A 25,129-nucleotide genomic window follows, 5' to 3' on the forward strand; every position below is an offset into this window, starting at 1 on the left:
ACGAGTGTAAATATTTTACCTTACTTAAAAAAGAGTATCACTCGTATATATAGATAGATTACGTTAGTAATTAATTTCTTTATATATTTTTCAGGCAGTTAAACCTTGATTTGAATATATATTAACAGGTAGCTTAAAAATACTTTCCACGCTTGGAAGTAATGAAAATTTATGGATAATAGTTTTAACAATATTTAATTTTGCCACTGCTCTGCAGATAACACTGTTGCACCTTCATGATATGAAGATACTTATCTATAAGAAAGTGGAAAAAGTTTGAGATCCAAAAATTTCTAATGTAATATCACTACAATTGGTATTTGTTACATTTAAGATAAAAAAAGAAGGGACAAAACAATGCTACATACCTTCCATTAGTTTCATAGAGGTTGCTAGTCTAATACTTGAAGAAATTTAACACTCTTGAAATTTAGGAGTGTTATTATTTATCATTCACAACATCAGGTAATATATTTCACACTAAAGCTTGGCTAACTTAAAGTCACAATTAACAGGAGGATCTCCGAGACAATGTCACGTAGTAGCCTTGGGCGGGATGATGACACATTAGGGGGGCTCACCTCACCACTGTGGACACGCAGTGTTTCCCGAGACACCTCTGATGCTGACACACTGTTCTCGGAAGCTTCAACACCATTTGGTACACTGCCAAGAGGTACGGAGTAAACAGCCTTATCCTCCCAGGATTAAGAGAGTCAGTCACTGGCAACACCATGCTGTTTTTGTATCTTAGATTAACATCTCTGAAATATGACTCAGCAAGGCAAATAGTTTCAGATCAGCTAATATTCTTGTTGGTTTGATGTGTCATTGATGAAAACACACACAGTTTTGGTGAGTCAAATTTCATTTATGTTTAAATTAAATTTGCAGCAGCTGCTTATTTTTTATTTTGCTTAAAAGCTCATTAACTTAACTCTCCAATTCTGTATAACAGCTTGAGTTGTATTCAAAGTTTTTTCAGTAACAAAAAATCTGTTTCATATCATGACAGCAACAGACAATTAGAAGCAACATTTAGACTACTCAGTGACTTAAAAATGGAAAAGGGTAAGTGATCAAGTGAACAGTGTCAGGCTCTTTAAAGTGCAAGTGGTGTTCTTTCTCCAGCTCTATTCTCCTCCTACTTGACCTACCATAACCATAGGTAAACCTTGACATGAAGGTCCTTTCCTATGCATTTGACCACAGTTGCATCACAACCTTGACACCACAGTAGGAACAACAAACATACAGCACTACATTACACAATCACAACAATAGCTCACCTAGAACAATGTCTGCATCTCCACATAAGTCTTTAGGTACTTTTTTATTACCAGACACGAATTCTGCTCACACCCTTCAGTCACTTGGAGTGGATAGTCTTTCCAAATGAGCAAAATGCCATCCTGGGACGCTCATTTGACTTTCACAACCTTCCTACCATTAACATCATCACAAAAACACACAAACTAAATGCTCATTCAACGATAACTGCACTGGATTTGGACAGGAAAAAGAATCCAACATCCTACACAAACAATTCTTTCACCCCTCTTTGAATTATGCTGCACTTGCTTGGTCTTCTAACCTTCCAAAAACATAATAAAGCTATAAACCACAAAATAGTGAAGTCAGAACAATCACTGGCTGCCTAAGAACCACTAACACCACACATTCACAGTACAACAAAGATCCTTTCTATATAGTCCCAAAACATATTTGACTCAATTCTCAGCAATAGCACTAGATCCCTCCCTCCTAAACTAAGCTGTAAATAAGTACCAAGCCTTAAATAAAAAGTTTAATGCGTTCCTCACAATTAGTAAACTCTGCTCACAGATCCCCCAACAAATGTAACACTGACAGAACACACACACTGAAGTAACACCCCTTAAACAACCAAACCTTCCAAATCAGTCTTAAACTCCTACCTATCGGATATACACACATTAGAAACCACACCCCAAACAAATATGTCGCACTCTTCCACTTTGCTATGGACATTGCCCATCACTGCAATAGTACAAAAACAGTTTCAGCATATTCCAAGACCCTTGGTGCACTCCATGCAACTACAGTAAAGAAAAGACAGTACTAACTACTCAGTTGGCCTGCACTCTGCATATAGACACACACACAACAACACTTATGACCTATGGTCCAAACCACTGAATGTGGCCAGCTTCCTGAGTGCTGCAAGAGCCTCACAAGGATAGATGGGACTCCTATTGCAACAAGTAAGTTGTAGTTATATATTTTCATACATATTTGCCAATTGCCAATTTCTGTTTTAGTGAGGTAGCTTCAAGAATAGATGACTAAGCCTTAGAGGGAAACTTGGGCCCCTTCTCTTCCTTTTTTTTTTGGAAAAGTAAAACAGGAGGGAAGGATTTCAAGCCCCCTTCTCCCACCCACTTTAGTCGCCTTCTACGAAGTGCAGGGAATAAGTGGGCAATATTCTTTCTTCCCTATTCCCCAGGAAAAATCCCTCTTAGGCTCAGTCCTGTGTTCTTAATGCTACCTTGCAGACACAGAAAGTGGCGAATATGTATGAAAAAATACATACACATTATTTATCTATTTATTATACTCGATTGCTGTTTCCCACATCAGCGAGGTAGCGCCAGGAAACAGTCAAAGAATGGCCCATCCATGAACAAAGTGCATATGTATGCACACCTTGGAGGTTTGTATGATATATATATATATATATATATATATGTATGCCCATTTACATACATATATCATCATATACTTACACATGCAAAGACATACATATTCATACTTGCCTTTATCCATTCCTGGCACTACCTTGCCCCATAGGAAACAGCATTGCTACCCCCTTGCTTCAGCAGGGGGGGGCTTTGTTCACACTCAGACTCTATTTGTCATGTGTAATGTGCCAAAACCACAGCTCCCTTTCCATGGTCTACCCCAGACATTTCACGTACTCTGGTTCAGTCCATTGACAGCACATAGACCCCAGTATACTACATGTTAGCAAGGTAGCTGTAGTTGGAACAGATGAATTGGTCCTTGTTCACATCCACTGTCTAGCTGTGATGTATAATGCCCTAAAACCAAAGCCGTTTCCACAACCAGGCCCCTGAGACCTTTCCATAGTTTCCCCCAACTGCATTGTATGCCCTGGGTTCAGTTCATTGACAGCATGTCAGTACCCCAATGGGAGAAGGTGAGGCAGTTGTTACAAGCATGGGTATGGAGGATGAAAGGTTTTTTAAAGGTACAATTGCATGGGGCCTACAGCAAGAAGGGGGGTGAAGGATAGATACCGAGTTTAAAGGTAGGAAAGGCACTTGGATGAGATTGCAGCTGAAACATTGAAATATGGAGAAGAAAGTGTGACGAGTGAATGCATTTGATATGTAATTTAGCATGGAAGAAGATTGTGCCTGAGGATTGAGTGAAAACTATTATTGTTCCTTTATTCAACAATTATAGCAATTATTGGGGAATAAAAGTGTTAAGTATACCAGAAAGTGTTTGCAAGATTGTTGATAGACTGATGGAAGCAACTGAATGCAGAATGAGCGAGGAGCAAGGGGGTTTTATGAAAGGGAGAGGGGTGTGTGAATCAGATTTTCATAGTGACAAAAAAATAAGTAGCAAAAGGTAGGAAGCTGTAAGTAGCTTTTATGGATCTGGGGAAAGCATATGACAGAGTCAAGTGGAATGCTTTATGGGATGTACAGAGGGTACATGGGTTTGGGAAACAAGTGTTGGATAATGTGAAAGCCTTGTGTAGAGTACCAAATGTATGTTTAAGAGTGGATGGGAAGTTAAGTGAAAGTTTTGGTATACATGTGGGTGCACATGATAGATGAAAACAAAACTAGGGAAAGGGTGCAGAGTTATGTGTTGGTGAGGTATGATGGTTAGTAACAAGCCTGTTTATGGATGATACTCTGTTGTTTGTCAAGTGAAAAAGCGTGTTTCATGGTGTGTAAGCATAGGCAGTTGAAGGAAAATGCAAATATAAGTAAAGGAATGGTGTTTTAAAGGAAATAGGAGGGAAATTATAAATTTTGCAAAGCCTTATAGAGTTAAAGAAGAAAGTGTACTTAACTGTGGTATAGATATTGGGTGAGAAAGCCTGGAAGAATTTTAAGTATTTAGGGGATATGGTCAGTATGTTTGGTGCTGTGAAAAGTGAGAGCAGTACAGGGAAGAAGAGTCATTGGGTCCCTTAATAGAATAATTAAGGGTATATAGGTAAGTATGGAAGTGAAGACATGATAAAATGACAGCATAGTCCTACTGACCCTGACCTATGCAGTCATAACATGGAGATGGGATGAATCACAGAGTTCAAGAATCCAAGCTGTGAAAATCATTTGATATGGCTGGGAATGCAAATTGTCTTGTAGTAGAGTGGGTGAAATATAATATTCTCAGGACATATGGAAAGATTGCAAGATGAGGAGTATGAGAAGAGTGTATGATAGCATGATTAAAGGGTTTGGTGTAAGAGGGATGTGGGATATAAGAGTGGAAGAGTACTTGAGGGAAAGTATTGTTCAAAGAATGCATGAAATGGTGGAGCGGGCATGTAAGGCCAACAATAAGTGGAGACTTTTGCCATGGCGACCCCTCTGATACGGTTCGTTGAGGGAACAGGCATCAGAGATGGATAGACCTCGGTACCAATTTCTGGGAAAAAATCCCTGGTGTTACTCGGGCCCTCTTTCTAAAAGCTCCTGTGGTCCAAAGGCTGCATTACTTCCAGTAGCAGAAAAATATAGAATCCTTTAGCTCTTTGATGAAACCTACTCCAAATGAAAGTCCTGCCAAAAGTGACTTTTCACTGTGTAACCTCATGCAGGTGGAGCCCAGTAACACCATTTTATATATTTTGAAGCAGAAGTGGGTTGTAGGGTAAGTAAGGGGGTGAAAGTGCTGGGAGCATCAAGGGATGTGTAGAAAGAGAGGTCAATATTTGGGGGGGGTTAAATTTTGTATGTTTGAAGATTTAAGTCTCAGCAATGTTATATCGACATGGGATATAGATGAGGATGTGTGCAGCTGGGTGAATGTGTTGGCAGTATGTAGTATGAGGTGGTTTGATTAACTATAAAAGGTCGAGAGAGGTGTGGTAATAAGTGTGGTTGAGAAAGATGGGGGTATGCTCAAATGGTTTGGATACATGGAGAGAATGAGTGAGGAAAGGGTTGAGAAAGACAATATATTGTGTCTTAAGTGGAAGGGGCAAGGAGGAAAGGGAGACCAAACTGGAGATGGAAGGATGGAGTGAAAAGATTTTGAGTGATCAGGGCCTGAGCATGCAGGAGGATGAACAGTATGCACAGGATGGAGTAAAATGGAATGATGTGGTATTCAGGGGTCGATATGTTGTCACTGGACTGAGCCAGGGCATGTGAAATGTCTGGGTAAACCATGGGAAATCTGTGGGACCTGGTTTTGGGTAGAGGACTGTAATGTAAGCACATTACACAACAGCTACAGAATAGATGTAATGATTATGGCTTTTTTTTTCCTGGTGCTACCTCGTTAGCTTGATATAGCATAAGAAACAGATGAATAAACCTTTATGGAAATAACTTCATAATGCTTTTTTTAAACAAGTTCTTAACTTTCATACTGTGTTTGCTGGTAGTAGGAGATATATCTGATGTTTCTAATAATGAAGAGATAAGTTATAAACTTCTGTCCTTGATGCACCCATTTCTTTTTACAGCATCTGTTTGATCACTTACCCTAAATAACATTTAGTCACACAAGTTAACATACTCTAAAAATGAACCAAACTTTTTTTCCATTACTAAGAAAGTCATGTGAGTATTTTGCTTTTTTTGTAACTAATTGTGTGTTAAAAACTTTGTGACCCATAATATGAGTGTGTAGTGAGTGCCATGGTGTGTTTGTTACAGTGAGAACGCTACGACACAGCCTGCATCTGCCGCCTCCCCGCCTCCTTCCAGACTCCCTCTTCCTGTCTGATTTCTCATAGCTCACTCCATAGCATGGTCGTAGTCCAGCTGGCTGTAGTCTCCCTTCGTACATCCATCATGTCAAGTTATAGTTGGGGGATAGTCTGGCTCAATTCCTCTTCAGTAGTTCCTCTGAAAAATTGCACATGAGGATTGAATTCACCATCAAGATGGAATAATGAGTTTTCCTGTAGTAATCCCCAAGTATCAGCCCTACATCCCGTACAGTATCTACAACCTCATGATGGAAGACTCACTACCTGGGTAACCTGCACTGATTACATCCCTAGTATGTGCCACTCTTACCCCCCCTTTTTTTTTTGACAAAAATTTTGTGCAACTGTGGACACAAAAACTGTGTATCATAACATTTAAGTATATTTACATGGTTTTTGCCTGTTTTGTCTCTAATACATATTATCATAATAATGATAGCACTTTAGTTCACTTTTTTTTTCTTTTTTTTTAAATCTAGGTATTGTACACGCTTCTGTCATCACAGGAATTTCAGTACTTTATTTCAGTCTGCAGTGAAATATTTTTGTTCCTAGTAGATAATCAGTTACAAAGTAAACTTAAACTCTTAGTCCTCACAAATACTATCTATATCATTGGAGAAATTACCTGCTGGCAAAGACATTTTCCCGCATTATATACTTGTCATACGAATTAAGTATATGGGAAGAAATTGTGTTTGCAGGCATATGTAACGGTGAATACTATTAATTTCAATAATGCACATAGCACAGTATGCCATTTTGGTATTACTGTAACATAGAGACTTAAACTGTATAGTTGTCATAACATATATTCAGAGAAAGATACAACTGCAACAGATTAATATTCCTCACCCATATTTTTTTTCTGAACTCCATGCTGTGTAAAGTATCTATAAAGTTTTCATAAATCTAGGCTCTTTATTAAAGAAAGATTAAAACCAATATAACCTATGTAAACAGTGAGTGGTGGATGGGTGTGAATTTTGATTCTTAATTCAAAATGAAAAGTTAAAAGTTTCTGTTGGGCATAATTTCCGTCACCACTCACTGTTATATATATATATATATATATATATATATATATATATATATATATATATATATATATATATATAATCTTGTGCTGCAGCAGTCATGCCATTTTATGGATGCAGTTCAAAAACTCGTACTTTTTTTTTTGTGAGGTTTGACCACTTGTTACAGTTCTATGCAGTAATTTTTATTGCCTGATGAGGGTACAGGGTCAGTGTTAGTCTGTTTTTTAAAGTATATGTCATTCAACATTTCGAGTGTTATATCATCATGAGTATTTAAATATTTTCATACTAGAGTTTTCATCTTCACGGTACTGTAATTTACCAATTTTTTATGCATTTTCATTAAATAATATTTTTATGCATGGGTAGGAATGATGCTTATGAGAATTATATACTTGAGTTATTACATTGTTAATGCCACAGTTATGATAGAGGAGGGTCATGTGTTGTTTGCAGATTAACAACAAAGTGCCAAGTATCTGCATGTGTTTGTTTCTCCACAATAGACAACTGGTACTTTGAAAAATTCTTACAAGTACCTGAAAATCCTTAGCAGTGTGATTCTTCCTCTGTACTTTATCATACCATTTTGTATTCCATAAATTTTTTCATATTTGCTCTTTAAAATAAATATTTGAAAAATTTTAACAAATGTAAATGAAATTGGCATGTGATTTTGGTTTATCACACTCTAATACCAAGGTGAAATATGTATGATGGAACAATCCAATCCATGAACAAGTAGCCAGCATGACAAAGGTTTACTTATAGTATAGAGCCTGCTAAGTAAAACTGTGGGAATCTTTTGCCTTTAAAATCGGAGAAAAATTCATAATGTAGAACATTTGAGCTCATAATGAAGAAAAAAAAAAAAAAAAAAAGGATCTGAACAACAGGATAACTGTAGTAACATAAACAAACTCCTGACAACCTAGACGTGTGCCTGTGTCATTATTAAAGATGTTTGTAAATCAAGAAAAGACCTCTTACTCATTCCATACAATGAATTAAGATATAAATGTGGCACCTTTGAAAAAATATTTTTCTTTTATTCTGTTTGCAGTAAAAAGAGTCTATGGTGCCAATTCATAAAAAACATGAGAAACTAAAATTTGAATTGTTTCTTTTGTATCATGTATGGCACATCCCAACTTCAGAGTTACTGAAATTGGTATACCAATGCTTAAATTACAGCTTCGTAGATGGTAAATTATGGCTAATTTTCTTTCATGTGAAAGCTTAATACAATTACTAACAATCTACCATGACTTGCTGAATGTCACGTACTGAATTGTGGGATAATGTATATCCAAAATGCAAGGTCAATGCCATTTTTCATATACAGTACTTCAAAGTCACTGCTTCTGCTACTTGTTATAAGGAAAAATATTCCTTTTATATATGCTGGATGTAAATTACATGTGTGTAATGTACACTTAACTAAAGGTCATGTTTTAAAGATGACACTGCTTATTAATGGAGTTTCTCCTCAAGACAAGTCCCACTTTCATCAGATTTCTGATATCATGACACACAGAACTATTTAACTATTTCAGCTCAAGTATATTACTTTGCACAAATAAACTGATAAGAAGTGCTTCTGCATAATATCCTTTTCTGTTGAATTTTTCATTTTTACACTGGAGTACCTCTTCAACAATTCTCTCAGTCACTCATTGAAAATCTTAAATATGAAGAAACCCCTGACATTAAGTTAAGAATTACAGAGTTCATCAGAAAAAAAAGAAAAAAGAATGAGTATAAGCAAAGGCTCACTTAAATAAGGTTGTCTAAATACACCTCACTATGTGCCAATGACACAAGATAAATATTCAACAACAATTATGCTAGATACATAATTATTACAACCAAATTTTAGTAATCTTGAAACAAAGATTCAAATCAATGACCTAATCACAAACTGAAATGTACGTCCCACTACTTAGCAGCAATACCAAACTGTTCATTAGTAGCATGTCATGTCTTATTACTTGCTTCTGTCATGCACAAACACTCTATTCTATCTGTCTATCTATATAGCAAGTCTCCGTAACTGGTGAAACTCCAGTGCAATGACGCTTAATGTTATGACTAACTACTTCTACCTAATGTTCCTACCAACTACTTTTACTCTGTTACCCCTTAAATTCCTCCATTGCTTCCTGTTGCAATTATGGGAGGTACATAATGGTGGAAAGGAATACATGTAGTAGTATTTAACAAGACATAGGTGAGTGCTATGTAGTATCCCTCTCATCACATATACATATACTGAATTCAATTTGTTTTTCTTTGCACCCTTGGCCTTTTTTAAAACACCATAGCCTCAACTTGTGATGTTTCAGACTGATGATGCTTTATAATTAATGTAATTTGTATCAACTTACGACTCTGTGCTATGAATTGCAAATTTCCTTTTTCCTTTTTAACTATTCTGTATCTTTAATATCAAAAAGAATATATATTTTTAATAAAAGGTATATCATAATCTAAAGTATTTGTGCACTTATCATGCATATTCTAATGATGTCACAGCAAAATACCATTTTATTTGAATGCCATCAACTGGCTAAAGACATTCATTTATACTTCTTGTTAACCCCATTCTATTTGCATACTCAGTGTATGTAAGCATTTCAATGTCTGGGAGTAATAACATACTTTTGTGGTCAAACTGGAGATGCTTTGAGGGCTTGATACTAGTAAGAAATAATCTAGTTTTGATAATAAATTAGGCTTGTCTTATTTAAGGTAGTTGTGTACTTATCAACCATATCTTTATGATGTCATGGCAATTTACAACAGCATTCGTTTTGTATCCCACCATTTAGTTAAATTACCGTGAACAAACAAAGCCAAGGGTATCATACTGTATCTGTTCTTCCTAGTGCTTTTAGAAAAATTATTGAGGAATAAGGTTACACACCTTGGCAAGTTTTGTGTGGATAAGACCGGCTTATTTTGGAAAAGAAAGCAAGCTAGGACATTCGTTAGCAAGAAAGACAAGCCCTCATCACCACATCTGGTAAGTTCTCAGTGACATTTTCTCCAGTTGTTAGGGAATATTTATTTAATTATTAGTTTATGGTATGGGAGGTAAATGTGAGAGGCTTAGAGAGAGCAGTGGGTATGGAGTCAGCAGGGGATGACAGGGCCTGGGAAGCAAGTTAGTTATTGTTTGGTTTGTTGATGATACAGCACTGGTGGCAGAGTTAAGAAACTGCAGAAGTTAGTGACTGAGTTTGAGAGAGTGTATGAATGAAGAGAGTTGAGGGTACATCTGAATAAAAGCAAGGTCATTAGTTTTAGCAAGGTTAAGGGACGAGTTAGTTGGGATACAAGTTTGAATGGTGAAAAATTGAAGTGAAGTGTTTTAGTACAGCTGGGACTGAATGTGACAAAGACTGGAACCACGGATGAGGAAGTGAGTTGAAGGGTGGGTGAGGGGACAAAGGTTCTTTGAGTGATGAAGAATGTGTGGAGAGAGAAATCATTATATGGGGAGGCAAAAATGGGTATGTTTGAGGGAATAGTAATCCCAGCAATATTATATTATATGGATATCTTGTGCTCACCTTTCACCCTCCTGCATGTTCAATGCCCTGATCACTTAAAATCTTTTTCACTCCATTCTTTCACCTTCAATATAATCTTGTTCCTTCCACTTTTGACACATACACCCTCTTTGTCAATCTTTCCTCACTCATTCTCTCCATATGTCCAAATTATTTCAATACACCCTCTTGTGCTCTCTCAACCAAATACTTTCTTATTACCACCACTCTCGCTTTCATTATTCAAGTAAAGAGAGTAATGGTAATAAGAGCAGAAGAGGAGAGCGTGTATTGAAATGTTTTGGACATATGGAGAGAATAAGTGAGGAAAGATTGACAAAGAGGATGTATGTGTCAAAAGTGAAGGGAACAAGGAGATTAAATTGAAGGTTGAAGGATGGAGAGAAAAAGATTTTGAGTGACTGGGGCATTGAACATACAGGAAGGTGAAAGGTGAGCACAAGATAAAGTGAACTGGAATGATGTGGTATACTGGGGTCAATGTGCTGTCAATGAACTGAATCAGGACATGTGAAGTATCTAGGGTAAACCAAGGAAATGTCTGTAGGGCCTGATTGTGGCTTGGCAGCTGTAGTTTTATTGCATTGCACATGATAGCTAGAACATGGATGTGAGTGGACGTGGCCTTTCCTCGTCTGTTCCTGGCACTACCTAGCTAATACACGAAATAGTGATCAAGTATAAAAAAAGAGTCAAAAGTTAGGTAAAACCTACAAAAGATAAGTTTAGAAAAAATGAATGAAAACAATTTACCATTTTACCTAGTTATATTAGATGTTTTGCTATGGGAACTTGGCACTTAATTAAGAAAGGAAAACTAGCTATCTTACATTCGTTGGATACATAACTACATTAACTCTACCACCCATTTCTGTAAATAAATAATTACTAGCTCATGAAAGTTGGATAAAAACCTACTGATGAGAGCTTTGAATAAAAAATCCATGTAAAAAAACAATCAAGTATATGTTGAGGTTTGTTTTTGATGCTTACTATTTGTTAAAGATTGTGCCCCTTGCAGGTATTCCTTTGTTCAGTATATAGCTGTTTGGACTCTAACATTCATTTTCACAGTTATTTTTAAGAATAATGTATATAAATAACTAACAGCTCTTGAGTTGGGTAATAACCTGCTGAGAGGAACTGTGTAAAAAACAATACATTTAAGAATACAATTTCCCAGGGATATGTTGAAAGTTTTGCTGTTGATACGCACTGCTTATTAAGAAGGCGTTACTATCAAAAAATCTTTCATTTGATTAGCTGATGGATCTCTTACACCCATTTTTTTTTTTTATTTTTGAAATATCTAAATAATCATTTGTTCATTTGTCAGGTTTAAAAATATTGAGGAAAATTATTGATTTTAAATTGTGCATCTAATATACATGTCAAATTTTGGCAATTTTTTACTTGTATTTGATGTAGCTTATGCTAAAACCCAACAGAATCAAACTGTCTTGTCTCACAGAGTCTTAATTATTTCATATATATATTCAGTATTTAAGATTTTATGGAAAAATTTCATTACGGAACATTTCCCCCCATTATAGCATGTTTCAAATTTTTGTCATGACTGTTTCAATTTGTGACAAGTTGTCCAAGAATGTAACTCCACTGTAAGTTGAGGCCATGGTGTGCTTACTAATATTAGCCTAACATAGGTGCATTTTTTTATTATTTATGCTTAGGCCCAAGCCATCTTGGCACATGCTCATTCTGCTTTATGACTTTCCTGTTTCTTGATCTCAAATATCCATTCTTTCAACACAATTAATGCACACCTCTCAAAAGAGCCAAATTAAGTGCCTGTTCTGCAATAATGAATCTTTTATCCCAGCATATTTTACATGCAAGTCACTCAAGGTTACATCTTAAATATCTGTCCCTTTCCCAATCTATAAATTTGATATTAGTTCCCTTCCACCCCATAAAACATTATAACCAAAATAATCTTTTCTCACTTTTTAGGCGGGTGGCATAAGAAAACTGCCAAAGCCTCACTAAAATATAATTACCCAACACTTACCATACTGTAAACTGCAGCAAGCATTACACACTAAAATACCATCATTACTAAGCAGTTCCATATATTCTTCTCTACTGCTTCTGTTTTCCCTCTTAACAAAGATTTGCTGTCCTTTCATTCGACTTTAGATCTTTTCATATAACACAAAATAAAATAAAACATTCAGTCAGAGTATCCAAAACCATTCTCTGCATATTTCTACATCTAAAAACTCTGTTGCTGTATTCCTATCTATTTACCTATATCTTTGATGCTTGTTCCCACCTGAAACAAGTGAACTCTAATGCCACTTCTTAGCCTTTATTGCCTCACCCTCAACAGGCTACTGGCAGAGTGCAACTCTAATGTAGTGTCTGTGGAGGCTGCTACCTACTAATGTTCCTGCTGACTACTACTACCCAATGCTCCTAATTAATTTTCCTACCTGCTAACTCTACACAATGCTTCTGCCTAAATGTTCCTAGCTACTACTACCATTTTACCAAAAAGCAGGGCTCACCACAGAAAAATCTAGAGTTGTGAGGAATCTGTGTGAGATTAATATTGCCAGGTGTTCTGTATGACAAGGAAAGATTGCATGTTTGTTGACAAAATGCCAGTAGTCTATGTGTGGGTGAGGCAGAAAGAAACAGCTACCTAGGTCAGAGGAATGCAGACAAATCTAGAGTTGTGAGGAATCTGTGTGAGGTTATTGTTGTCAGGTGTTATGTAAGGAAAGATTGCATGTTTGTCGACTAAATGCCAGTAGTCTATGCGTGAGTGACGCAGAAAGAAACACAGCTACCTAGGTCTGAGGAATGCAACTTGACAATCACTAAAGTGCTGGATCACTACGTACCTGTCACTAATCCTCCTGATACCCAAGTGGTTAGTAATGGCAATATTAACTCCCTGGCCATTGGCTGCTTACCAACAATATCTACCATCTTTCCTGTCACTTTTTCCCTAATGTATATTTCTCAGTGATGTCTAAACAGTAAACTGCAACTATAAATGTTTCTAAACAGGAAAACTGGTAAACTGGTTATACCAATCCATGAAACAAAACTAAAATTGACAGCTCGTGTTTGTCCTGAGCACTTAAAAACAAGATTATTTCTTATCTACAAGCCTTACATCGAGGATGTAAGGCATGTGTACGTGTAGGAAGAGAGGAAAGTGATTGGTTCTCAGTGAATGTAGGTTTGCGGCAGGGGTGTGTGATGTCTCCATGGTTGTTTAATTTGTTTATGGATGGGGTTGTTAGGGAGGTGAATGCAAGAGTTTTGGAAAGAGGGGCAAGTATGAAGTCTGTTGGGGATGAGAGAGCTTGGGAAGTGAGTCAGTTGTTGTTCGCTGATGATACAGCGCTGGTGGCTGATTCATGTGAGAAACTGCAGAAGCTGGTGACTGAGTTTGGTAAAGTGTGTGAAAGAAGAAAGTTAAGAGTAAATGTGAATAAGAGCAAGGTTATTAGGTACAGTAGGGTTGAGGGTCAAGTCAATTGGGAGGTGAGTTTGAATGGAGAAAAACTGGAGGAAGTGAAGTCTTTTAGATATCTGGGAGTGGATCTGGCAGCGGATGGAACCATGGAAGCGGAAGTGGATCATAGGGTGGGGGAGGGGGCGAAAATTCTGGGAGCCTTGAAGAATGTGTGGAAGTCGAGAACATTATCTCGGAAAGCAAAAATGGGTATGTTTGGAGGAATAGTGGTTCCAAAAATGTTGTATGGTTGCGAGGCGTGGGCTATGGATAGAGTTGTGTGCAGGAGGATGGATGTACTGGAAATGAGATGTTTGAGGACAATGTGTGGTGTGAGGTGGTTTGATCGAGTAAGTAACGTAAGGGTAAGAGAGATGTGTGGAAATAAAAAGAGCGTGGTTGAGAGAGCAGAAGAGGGTGTTTTGAAATGGTTTGGGCACATGGAGAGAATGAGTGAGGAAAGATTGACCAAGAGGATATATGTGTCGGAGGTGGAGGGAACGAGGAGAAGAGGGAGACCAAATTGGAGGTGGAAAGATGGAGTGAAAAAGATTTTGTGTGATCGGGGCCTGAACATGCAGGAGGGTGAAAGGAGGGCAAGGAATAGAGTGAATTGGAGCGATGTGGTATACCGGGGTTGACGTGCTGTCAGTGGATTGAATCAAGGCATGTGAAGTGTCTGAGGTAAACCATGGAAAGCTGTGTAGGTATTTATATTTGCGTGTGTGGACGTATGTATATACATGTGTATGGGGGTGGGTTGGGCCATTTCTTTCGTCTGTTTCCTTGCGCTACCTCGCAAACGCGGGAGACAGTGGAGGAAAAAAAAAAAAAAAAAAAAAAAAAAAAAAAAAAAAAAAAAAAAAAAGCCTGGTTCTCAATCAGCCGCTATGATCCTTGCTACATAAACTACTCATATAGCCTCCATTCTACAATCCCCACTACATGTGTTACCCACATATTCAGTTTTATATTTTCTTTATGTTTTATCCAACCATACACTTCATACCGAGTCAATCAATACACTCAATCTTCCTGCATTTATCCAAATCTGTTCTACATCTTTCCCGGCACACCCACCCACTATACTGAACTACCATTTTGGATACTCCCTTAACATAACTTACGTGCCTTCCAGTCTTTCAAGGCACACAATCTGTTCTCCCACTGCCAAGCTGACAACTATACATGTAACCTTTCCATCAGTGTGTACATTAAACTGCTGTGGCACAATGATGCATTCTTGTCTAACTTGAATACTTCTGACAAAAGATCTAATTTCCCTAAAAGTTTTTAATGAACTATATCACCATAACATCAAAAGTGTGGGACAAAAAGAAAATGATAAGCCTTGCTATGCAGAACAACATATCATATACATTTTGCACAATTTCCTAGATCGATCACTTCTAAGAAATACAGTAAACTCTTGATTTTCTGAGAGAGAGAGAGAGAGAGAGAGAGAGAGAGAGAGAGAGAAATGTCTAGACATTGGTGTTATGACTGTCATAAAAGGTTAGTTAAAATGAAACTCATGGTATTCACTCACCAGTTGCAGAATCTAAGTCCCATTTAAGGAGACCAGAGTAGTTTTGTAAGCACACAATTCTCAGCTGTTGCCTGAATAGCATAAGATGCTTGAGGGATTGATAAGGGCGTGCTCTCGATGTTTTGGCTTGGAGGTGAAACCACGTTAGATGTTTTTTGCCAATACTTCAATACTCTCTTAAACTGAGGTATAAGTCATCTTTGTAGCTTTAGTTGTTTTGAGTTTGAAAATCACCCTTTGAAGAAAAAGCTGATGTGGGTTTTCAATACACTGTTGGCTTCAGTCTTTCTGGTCTAGCATGTGTGAACATTTTTGTGTTGCTTCTTCCAGTGAAACATCATCTGTATCACAGTTCTTCACTACTTCATATTCACTTTCACAATTTGTGGACAATCCTCATCATGCTACTGAAATGAACAAGAAAAATCGAAAATTTAGAAAACCAAAGGAACCAGACAGTCATGAGTTTATTGTACAAATATGAACACCTCAGGTTAATATCATTATAACTCAAGTTCCCTTCCTAGTACCCACAAGAACAGTTACATTAACATTCATATAGACTACTATATGAACCAGTTAGATAAGTGATTTTGACAATGGGGTGAGATAACTGATGAGGAATATACCCATCATCTTTAATCATCTTTAAATCTATTATGAGGTGGGAGATATTTAATCGTTTACATATCTTGAGTATTGAGAAATAATCTCATAATGCTTACTTCTCTATCTTACTTTCTAACTTCCCTAAAATTTTTTAATGAACTATATCACAACATCAAAAGTGTGGGAAAAAAAGAAAATGATAGGCCTTCCTATGCAGAAGAACATATCACATACATTTTGCACAATTTTCTACATCTGTCACTTCCAAGAAATACAATAAACTCTTGATTTTCTGAGAGAGAGAGAGAGAGAGAGGAAAGTGGCAAGACAATGGTGTTATGATTGTCATAAAAGGTTAGTTAAAATGAAACTCATGGTATTCACTCACCAATTGCAGTGTCTAAGTCCAATTTAAGGAGACCAGAGTAGTTTTGTAAGCACACAATTCTCAGCTGTTGCCTGAATAACCTAAGGTGCTTGAGGGATTGATAAGGCCGTGCTTTCGATGGTTTGGCTTGGAGAAGGTGAAACCATGTTAAATGTTTTTTGCCAATATTTCAATACTCTCTTAAACTAAGGAATAAGGTGTCTTCGTAGCTTTAGTTGTTTTGAGTTTCACAATCACCCTTTGAAGAAAAGGTTTATGAGGGTTTTCAATACACTGTTGGCTTCAGTCTTTCTGGTCTTGCATATGTGAACATTTCTTTTGTGTTGCTTCTTCCAGTGAAACATCATCTGTATCACAGTTCTTCGCTACTTCATATTTACTTTCACAATTTGTGGACAATCCTCGTCATGCTACTGAAATGAACAAGAACAATTGAAAATTTAGAAAACCAAAAGAACCAGACAATCATGAGTTTATTGTACATATATGAACACCTCAGGTTAATATTATCATTATAACTCAGTTTCCTTCCTAGTACTCTCAAGAGCAGTTACATTAACATTCATATAGGCTACAATATGAACCAGTCAGATAAGTGATTTTGACAATGGGGTGAGATAACTGATGAGGAATATACCCATCAACTTCTTTAACTCTATTATGAGGTGATATAATTAATCGTTTATATATCTTGAGTATTGAGAAACAATCTCATAATGCTTACTTCTCTATCTTATTTTCTAATTTCCCCAAAAATTTATAATGAACTATATCACCATAACATCAAAAGTGTGGGACAAAAAGAAAATGATAAGCCTTGCTATGCAGAACAACATATCATATCCATTTTGCACAATTTCCTAGATCTATCACTTCCAAGAAATACAGTCAACTCTTGATTTTCTGAGAGCGAGAGGAAAATGGCTAGACATTGGTGTTATGATTGTCATAAAAGGTTAGTTAAAATGAAACTCATGGTATTCACTTACCAATTGTAGTGTCTAAGTCCCATTTAAGGAGACCAGAGTAGTTTTGTAAGCACAAAATTCTCAGCTGTTGCCTGAATATCTGAAGGTGCTTGAGGGATTGTTAAGGGAGTGCTTTCGATGGTTTGGCTTGGAGAAGGTGAAACCACGTTAGATGTTTTTTGCCAATACTTCAATACTCTCTTAAACTGAGGTATAAGTTATCTTCGTAGCTTTAGTTGTTTTGAGTCTGAAAATCACCCTTTGAAGAAAAGGTTTATGAGGGTTTTCAATACACTGTTGGCTTCAGTCTTTCTGGTCTTGCATGTGTGAACATTTATTTTGTGTTGCTTCTTCCAGTGAAACATCATCTGTATCACAGTTCTTCACTACTTCATATTCACTTTCACAATTTGTGGACAATCCTCATGCTACTGAAATGAACAAGAAAATCGAGAATTTAGAAAACCAAAAGAGCCAGACAATCATGAGTTTATTGTACATATATGAACACCTCAGGTTAATATTATCGTTATAGCTCAGTTCCCCTCATAGTACTCTCAAGAGCAGTTACACTAACATTCATACAGGCTACAATATGAACCAGTTAGATAAGTGATTTTGACAATGGGGTGAGATAACTGATGAGGATTATACCCATCAACTTCTTTAATTCTATTTTGATATTGAAGATAATTAATCATTTACATATCTTGAGTATTGAGAAATAATCTCATAATGCTTACTTCTCTATCTTATTTCTAATTTCCCTAAAAATTTTTAATGAACTATATCACCATATAATCAAAAGTGTGGGACAAAAAGAAAATGATAAGCCTTGCTATGCAGAACAAAATATATACATTTTCCCCAATTTCCTAGATCTATCACATCCAAGAAATACAGTAAACTCTTGATTTTCTGAGGAAGAGAGAGAGGAAAATGTCTAGACACTGGTGTTATGATTATTATATATGAGGTTATTGTACATATATGAACACCTCAGGTTAATATTATCGTTATAGCTCAGTTTCCTTCCTAGTACTCTCAAGAGCAGTTACATTAACATTCATATAGGCTACTATATGAACCAGTTAGATAAGTGATTTTGACAGCATGGTGAGATAACTGATGAGGAATATACCCATCAACTTCTTTAACTCTATTTTGAGGTTGAAGATAATTAATTATTTACATATCTTGAGTATTGAGAAATAATCTCATAATGCTTACTTCTCTATCTTATTTTCTAATTTCCCTAAAAATTTTTAATGAACTATATCACCATATAATCAAAAGTGTGGGACAAAAAGAAATTGATAAGCCTTGCTATGCAGAACAAAATATATACATTTTCCACAATTTCCTAGATCTATCATATCCAAGAAATACAGTCAACTCTTGATTTTCTGAGGAAGAGAGAGGAAAATGTCTAGACACTGGTGTTATGATTATTATAAAAGGTTAGTTAAAATGAAACTCAAGGTATTAACTCACCAATTGCAGTGTCTAAGTCCCATTTAAGGTGACCAGAGTAGTTTTGTAAGCACACAATTCTCAGCTGTTGCCTGAATAGCCTAAGGTGCTTGAGGGATTGATAAGGCCGTGATTTCGATGGTTTGGCTTGGAGAAGGTGAAACCATGATAAATGTTTTTTGCCAATACTTAAATACCCTCTTAAACTAAGGAATACGTTGTCTTCGTAGCTTTAGTTGTTTTGAGTTTCACAATCACCCTTTGAAGAAATGTTTATGAGGGTTTTCAATACACTGTTGACTTCAGTCTTTCTATTCCTGCTTGTGTGAACATTTCTTTTATGTTGCTTCTTCCAGTGAAACATCATCTGTATCACAGTTCTTTGCTACTTCATATTCACTTTCACAATTTGTGGACAATCCTCGTCATGCTACTGAAATGAAGAAGAACAATCGAAAATTTAGAAAACCAGAAGAACCAGACAATCATGAGTTTATTGTACATATATGAACACCTCAGGTTAATATTATCATTATAACTCAGTTTCCTTCCTAGTACTCTCAAGAGCAGTTACATTAACATTCATATAGGCTACAATATGAACCAGTTAGATAAGTGATTTTGACAATGGGGTGAGATAACTGATGAGGAATATACCCATCAACTTCTTTAACTCTATTATGAGGTGTGACATAATCAATCGTTTATATATCTTGAGTATTGAGAAACAATCTCATAATGCTTACTTCTCTATCTTATTTTTTAATTTCCCTACAAAATTTGAATGAACTGTATCACCATAATATCAAAAGTGTGAGACAAAAAGAAAATGATAAGCCTTGCTATGAAAAACAACATATCATATACATTTTGCACAATTTCCTAGATGTATCACTTCCAAGAAATACAGTAAACTCTTGATTTTCTGAGAGAGAGAGGAAAATGGCTAGACATTGGTGTTATGATTGTCATAAAAGGTTAGTTACAATGAAACTCATGGTATTCACTTACTAATTGTAGCGTCTAAGTCCCATTTAAGGAGACCAGAGTAGTTTTGTTCGCACACAATTCTCAGCTGTTGCCTGAATATCCTAAGGTGCTTGAGAGATTGTAAAGGGCGTGCTTTCGATGGTTTGGCTTGGAGAAGGTGAAACCACGTTAGATGTTTTTTGCCAATACTTCAGTACTCTCTTAAACTGAGGTATAAGTTATCTTCGTAGCTTTAGTTGTTTTGAGTCTGAAAATCACCATTTGAAGAAAAAGTTTATGAGGGTTTTCAATACACTGTTGGCTTCAGTCTTTCTGGTCTTGCATGTGTGAATATCTATTTTGTGTTGCTTCTTCCAGTGAAACATCATCTGTATCACAGTTCATCGCTACTTCATGTTCACTTTCACAATTTGTGGACAATCCTCATCATGCTACTGAAATGAACAAGAAAAATGGAGAATTTAGAAAATCAAAAGAACCAGACAATCATGAGTTTATTGTACATATATGAACACCTCAGGTATAGATTATCGTTATAGCTCAGTTTCCTTCCTAGGACTCTCAAGAGCAGTTACATTAACATTCATATAGGTTACTATGTGAACCAGTTAGATAAGTGATTTTAACAACGGGGTGAGATAACTGATGAGGAATATACCCATCAACTTTTTTAAATCTATTATGAGGTTGAAGATAATTAATCGTTTACATATCTTGAGTACTGAGAAATAATCTCATAATGCTTACTTCTCTATCTTATTTTCTAGTTTCCCTAAAAATTTTTTAATGAACTATATCACCACAACATCAAAAGTGTGGGACAAAAAGAAAATGATAAGCCTTGCTATGCAGAACAACATATATACATTTTCCACAATTTCCTAGATCTATCACATCCAAGAAATACAGTAAACTCTTGATTTTCTGAGGAAGAGAGAGAGGAAAATGTCTAGACATTGGTGTTATGATTATCATTAAAGGTTAGTTAAAATGAAACTCATGGTATTCACCCACCAATTGTAGTGTCTAAGTCCCATTTAAGGTGACCAGAGTAGTTATGTAAGCACACAATTCTCAGCTGTTGCCTGAATAGCCTAAGGTGCTTGAGGGATTGATAAGGCCGTGCTTTCGATGGTTTGGCTTGGAGAAGGTGAAACCATGTTAAATGTTTTTTGCCAATACTTCAATACTCTCTTAAACTAAGGAATAAGTTGTCTTCGTAGCTTTAGTTGTTTTGGGTTTCACAATCACCCTTTGAAGAAAAGTTTATGAGGGTTTTCAATACACTGTTGGCTTCAGTCTTTCTGGTCTTGCATATGTGAACATTTCTTTTGTGTTGCTTCTTCCAGTGAAACATCATCTGTATCACAGTTCTTCGCTACTTCATATTCACTTTCACAATTTGTGGACAATCCTCGTCATGCTACTGAAATGAACAAGAACAATTGAAAATTTAGAAAACCAAAAAAAGCAATCATGAGTTTATTGTACATATATGAACACCTCAGGTTAATATTATCATTATAACTCAGTTTCCTTCCTAGTACTCTCAAGAGCAGTTACATTAACATTCATATAGGCTACAATATGAACCAATTAGATAAGTGATTTTGACAATGGGGTGAGATAACTGATGAGGAATATACCCATCAACTTCTTTAAATCTATTATGAGGTGTGACATAATTAATCGTTTATATATCTTGAGTATTGAGAAACAATCTCATAATGCTTACGTCTCTATCTTATTTTTTAATTTCCCTAAAAATTTATAATGAACTATATCACCATAACATCAAAAGTGTGGGACAAAAAGAAAATGATAAGCCTTGCTATGCAGAACAACATGTCACATCCATTTTGCACAATTTCCTAGATGTATCACTTCCAAGAAATACAGTAAACTCTTGATTTTCTGAGAGCGAGAGGAAAATGGCTAGACATTGGTGTTACGATTGTCATAAAAGGTTAGTTAAAATGAAACTCATGGTATTCACTTACCAATTGTAGTGTCTAAGTCCAATTTAAGGAGACCAGAGTAGTTTTGTATGCACACAATTCTCAGCTGTTGCCTGAATATCCTAAGGTGCTTGAGGGATTGTAAAGGGCGTACTTTCGATGGTTTGGCTTGGAGAAGGTGAAACCACGTTAGATGTTTTTGCCAATAATTCGATACTCTCTTAAACTGAGGTATAAGTTATCTTCGTAGCTTTAGTTGTTTTGAGTCTGAAAATCACCCTTTGAAGAAAAAGTTTATGAGGGTTTTCAATACACTGTTGGCTTCAGTCTTTCTGATCTTGCATGTGTGAACATTTATTTTGTGTTGCTTCTTCCAGTGAAACATCATCTTTATCACAGTTCTTCGCTACTTCATATTCACTTTCACAATTTGTGGACAATCCTCATTTTGCTACTGAAATGAACAAGAAAAATCGAAAATTTAGAAAACCAAAAGAACCAATCATGAGTTTATTGTACATATATGAACACCTCAGGTTAATATTATCGTTATAGCTCAGTTTCCTTCCTAGTACTCTCAAAAGCAGTTACAGTAACATTCATATAGGCTACTATATGAACCAGTTAGATAAGTGATTTTGACAATGGGGTGAGATAACTGATGAGGAATATACCCATCAACTTCTTTAAATCTATTATGAGGTTGAAGATAATTAATCATTTACATATCTTGAGTATTGAGAAATAATCTCATAATGCTTACTTCTCTATCCTATTTTCTAATTTCCCTAAAAATTTTTAATGAACTATATCACCATATATTCAAAAGTGTGGGAAAAAAAAAAAATGATAAGCCTTGCTATGCAGAACAAAATATATACATTTTCCACAATTTCCTAGACCTATCACATCCAAGAAATACAGTAAAATCTTGATTTTCTGAGGAAGAGAGAGAGGAAAATGTCTAGACACTAGTGTTATGATTGTCATAAAAGGTTACTTAAAATGAATCTCATGGTATTCACTCACCAACTGCAGTGTCTAAGTTCAATTTAAGGTGACCAGAGTAGTTTTGTAAGCACACAATTCTCAGCTGTTGCCTGAATAGCCTAAGGTGCTTGAGGGATTGATAAGGCCGTGCTTTCGATGGTTTGGCTTGGAGAAGGTGAAACCATGTTAAATGTTTTTTGCCAATACTTCAATACTCTCTTAAACTAAGGAATAAGATGTCTTCGTAGCTTTAGTTGTTTTGAGTTTCACAATCACCCTTTCAAGAAAATGTTTATGAGGGTTTTCAATATACTGTTGGCTTCAGTCTTTCTGGTCTTGCATGTGTGAACATTTCTTTTGTGTTGCTTCTTCTAGTGATCTTCTAGTGAAACATCATCTGTATCACAGTTCTTCGCTACTTCATATTCACTTTCACAATTTGTGGAAAATCCTCGTCATGCTACTGCAATGAACAAGAACAATCGAAAATTTAGAAAACCAAAAGAACCAGACAATCATGAGTTTATTGTAAATATATGAATACCTCAGGTTAATATTATCATTATAACTCAGTTTCCTTCCTAGTACTCTCAAGAGCAGTTACATTAACATTCATATAGGCTACAATATGAACCAGTTAGATAAGTGATTTTGACAATGGGGTGAGATAACTGATGAAGAATATACCCATCAACTTCTTTAACTCTATTATGAGGTGTGAGATAATTAATCGTTTATATATCTTGAGTATTGAGAAACAATCTCATAATGCTTACGTCTCTATCTTATTTTTAATTTCCCTAAAAATTTTTAATGAACTATATCACCATAACATCAAAAGTGTGGGACAAAAAGAAAATGATAAGCCTTGCTATGCAGAACAACATGTCACATCCATTTTGCACAATTTCCTAGATGTATCACTTCCAAGAAATACAGTAAACTCTTGATGTTCTGAGAGTGAGAGGAAAATGGCTAGACATTGGTGTTACGATTGTCATAAAAGGTTAGTTAAAATGAAACTCATGGTATTCACTTACCAATTGTAGTGTCTTAGTCCAATTTAAGGAGACCAGAGTAGTTTTGTATGCACACAATTCTCAGCTGTTGCCTGAATATCCTAAGGTGCTTGAGGGATTGTAAAGGGCGTACTTTCGATGGTTTGGCTTGGAGAAGGTGAAACCACGTTAGATGTTTTTGCCAATAATTCGATACTCTCTTAAACTGAGGTATAAGTTATCTTTGTAGCTTTAGTTGTTTTGAGTCTGAAAATCACCCTTTGAAGAAAAAGTTTATGAGGGTTTTCAATACACTGTTGGCTTCAGTCTTTCTGGTCTTGCATGTGTGAACATTTATTTTGTGTTGCTTCTTCCAGTGAAACATCATCTTTATCACAGTTCTTCGCTACTTCATATTCACTTTCACAATTTGTGGACAATCCTCATCGTGCTACTGAAATGAACAAGAAAAATCAAAAAATTTAGAAAACCAAAAGAACCAATCATGAGTTTATTGTACATATATGAACACCTCAGGTTAATATTATCGTTATAGCTCAGTTTCCTTCCTAGTACTCTCAAAAGCAGTTACAGTAACATTCATATAGGCTACTATATGAACCAGTTAGATAAGTGATTTTGACAATGGGGTGAGATAACTGATGAGGAATATACCCATCAACTTCTTTAAATCTATTATGAGGTTGAAGATAATTAATCATTTACATATCTTGAGTATTGAGAAATAATCTCATAATGCTTACTTCTCTATCCTATTTTCTAATTTCCCTAAAAATTTTTAATGAACTATATCACCATATATTCAAAAGTGTGGGAAAAAAAAAATGATAAGCCTTGCTATGCAGAACAAAATATATACATTTTCCACAATTTCCTAGACCTATCACATCCAAGAAATACAGTAAAATCTTGATTTTCTGAGGAAGAGAGAGAGGAAAATGTCTAGACACTAGTGTTATGATTGTCATAAAAGGTTACTTAAAATGAATCTCATGGTATTCACTCACCAACTGCAGTGTCTAAGTTCAATTTAAGGTGACCAGAGTAGTTTTGTAAGCACACAATTCTCAGCTGTTGCCTGAATAGCCTAAGGTGCTTGAGGGATTGAT

General features: G+C 36.0%; 1 protein-coding gene and 1 long non-coding RNA gene across 22 annotated transcripts in view; one reads left to right on the forward strand and one right to left on the reverse strand.

Moving 5' to 3' along the window:
• Nucleotides 1–25,129, forward strand: part of LOC139762765 (uncharacterized) — a 172,651-nt gene that overhangs the window by 112,241 nt on the left and 35,281 nt on the right. For all 20 annotated transcript variants that reach the window (XR_011715831.1, XR_011715833.1, XR_011715832.1 and 17 more), the window contains one exon: nt 516–676. Coding sequence is in view for 16 of the 20 variants with exons in the window: in XM_071687890.1 (XP_071543991.1) it covers nt 516–676 (161 nt within the window). In the remaining 4 variants the exon portion in view is untranslated. The remainder of the gene's footprint in view (nt 1–515; nt 677–25,129) is intronic.
• On the reverse strand, nt 661–23,666 carry LOC139762768 (uncharacterized). Of its 2 annotated transcripts, none has more exons than XR_011715836.1 (7): nt 23,041–23,666; nt 22,054–22,465; nt 20,075–21,479; nt 17,612–19,496; nt 16,623–17,035; nt 15,626–16,029; nt 661–6,107 (listed from the first exon to the last, which is right to left on the reverse strand). It is a non-coding gene; the product is annotated as an uncharacterized lncRNA (long non-coding RNA). The 2 variants fall into 2 exon arrangements; XR_011715835.1 differs by having other exon boundaries at nt 15,626–16,032.

Source organism: Panulirus ornatus, chromosome 44 (genome assembly GCF_036320965.1).
Source record: "Panulirus ornatus isolate Po-2019 chromosome 44, ASM3632096v1, whole genome shotgun sequence".
NCBI lineage: Eukaryota > Metazoa > Arthropoda > Malacostraca > Decapoda > Palinuridae > Panulirus > Panulirus ornatus.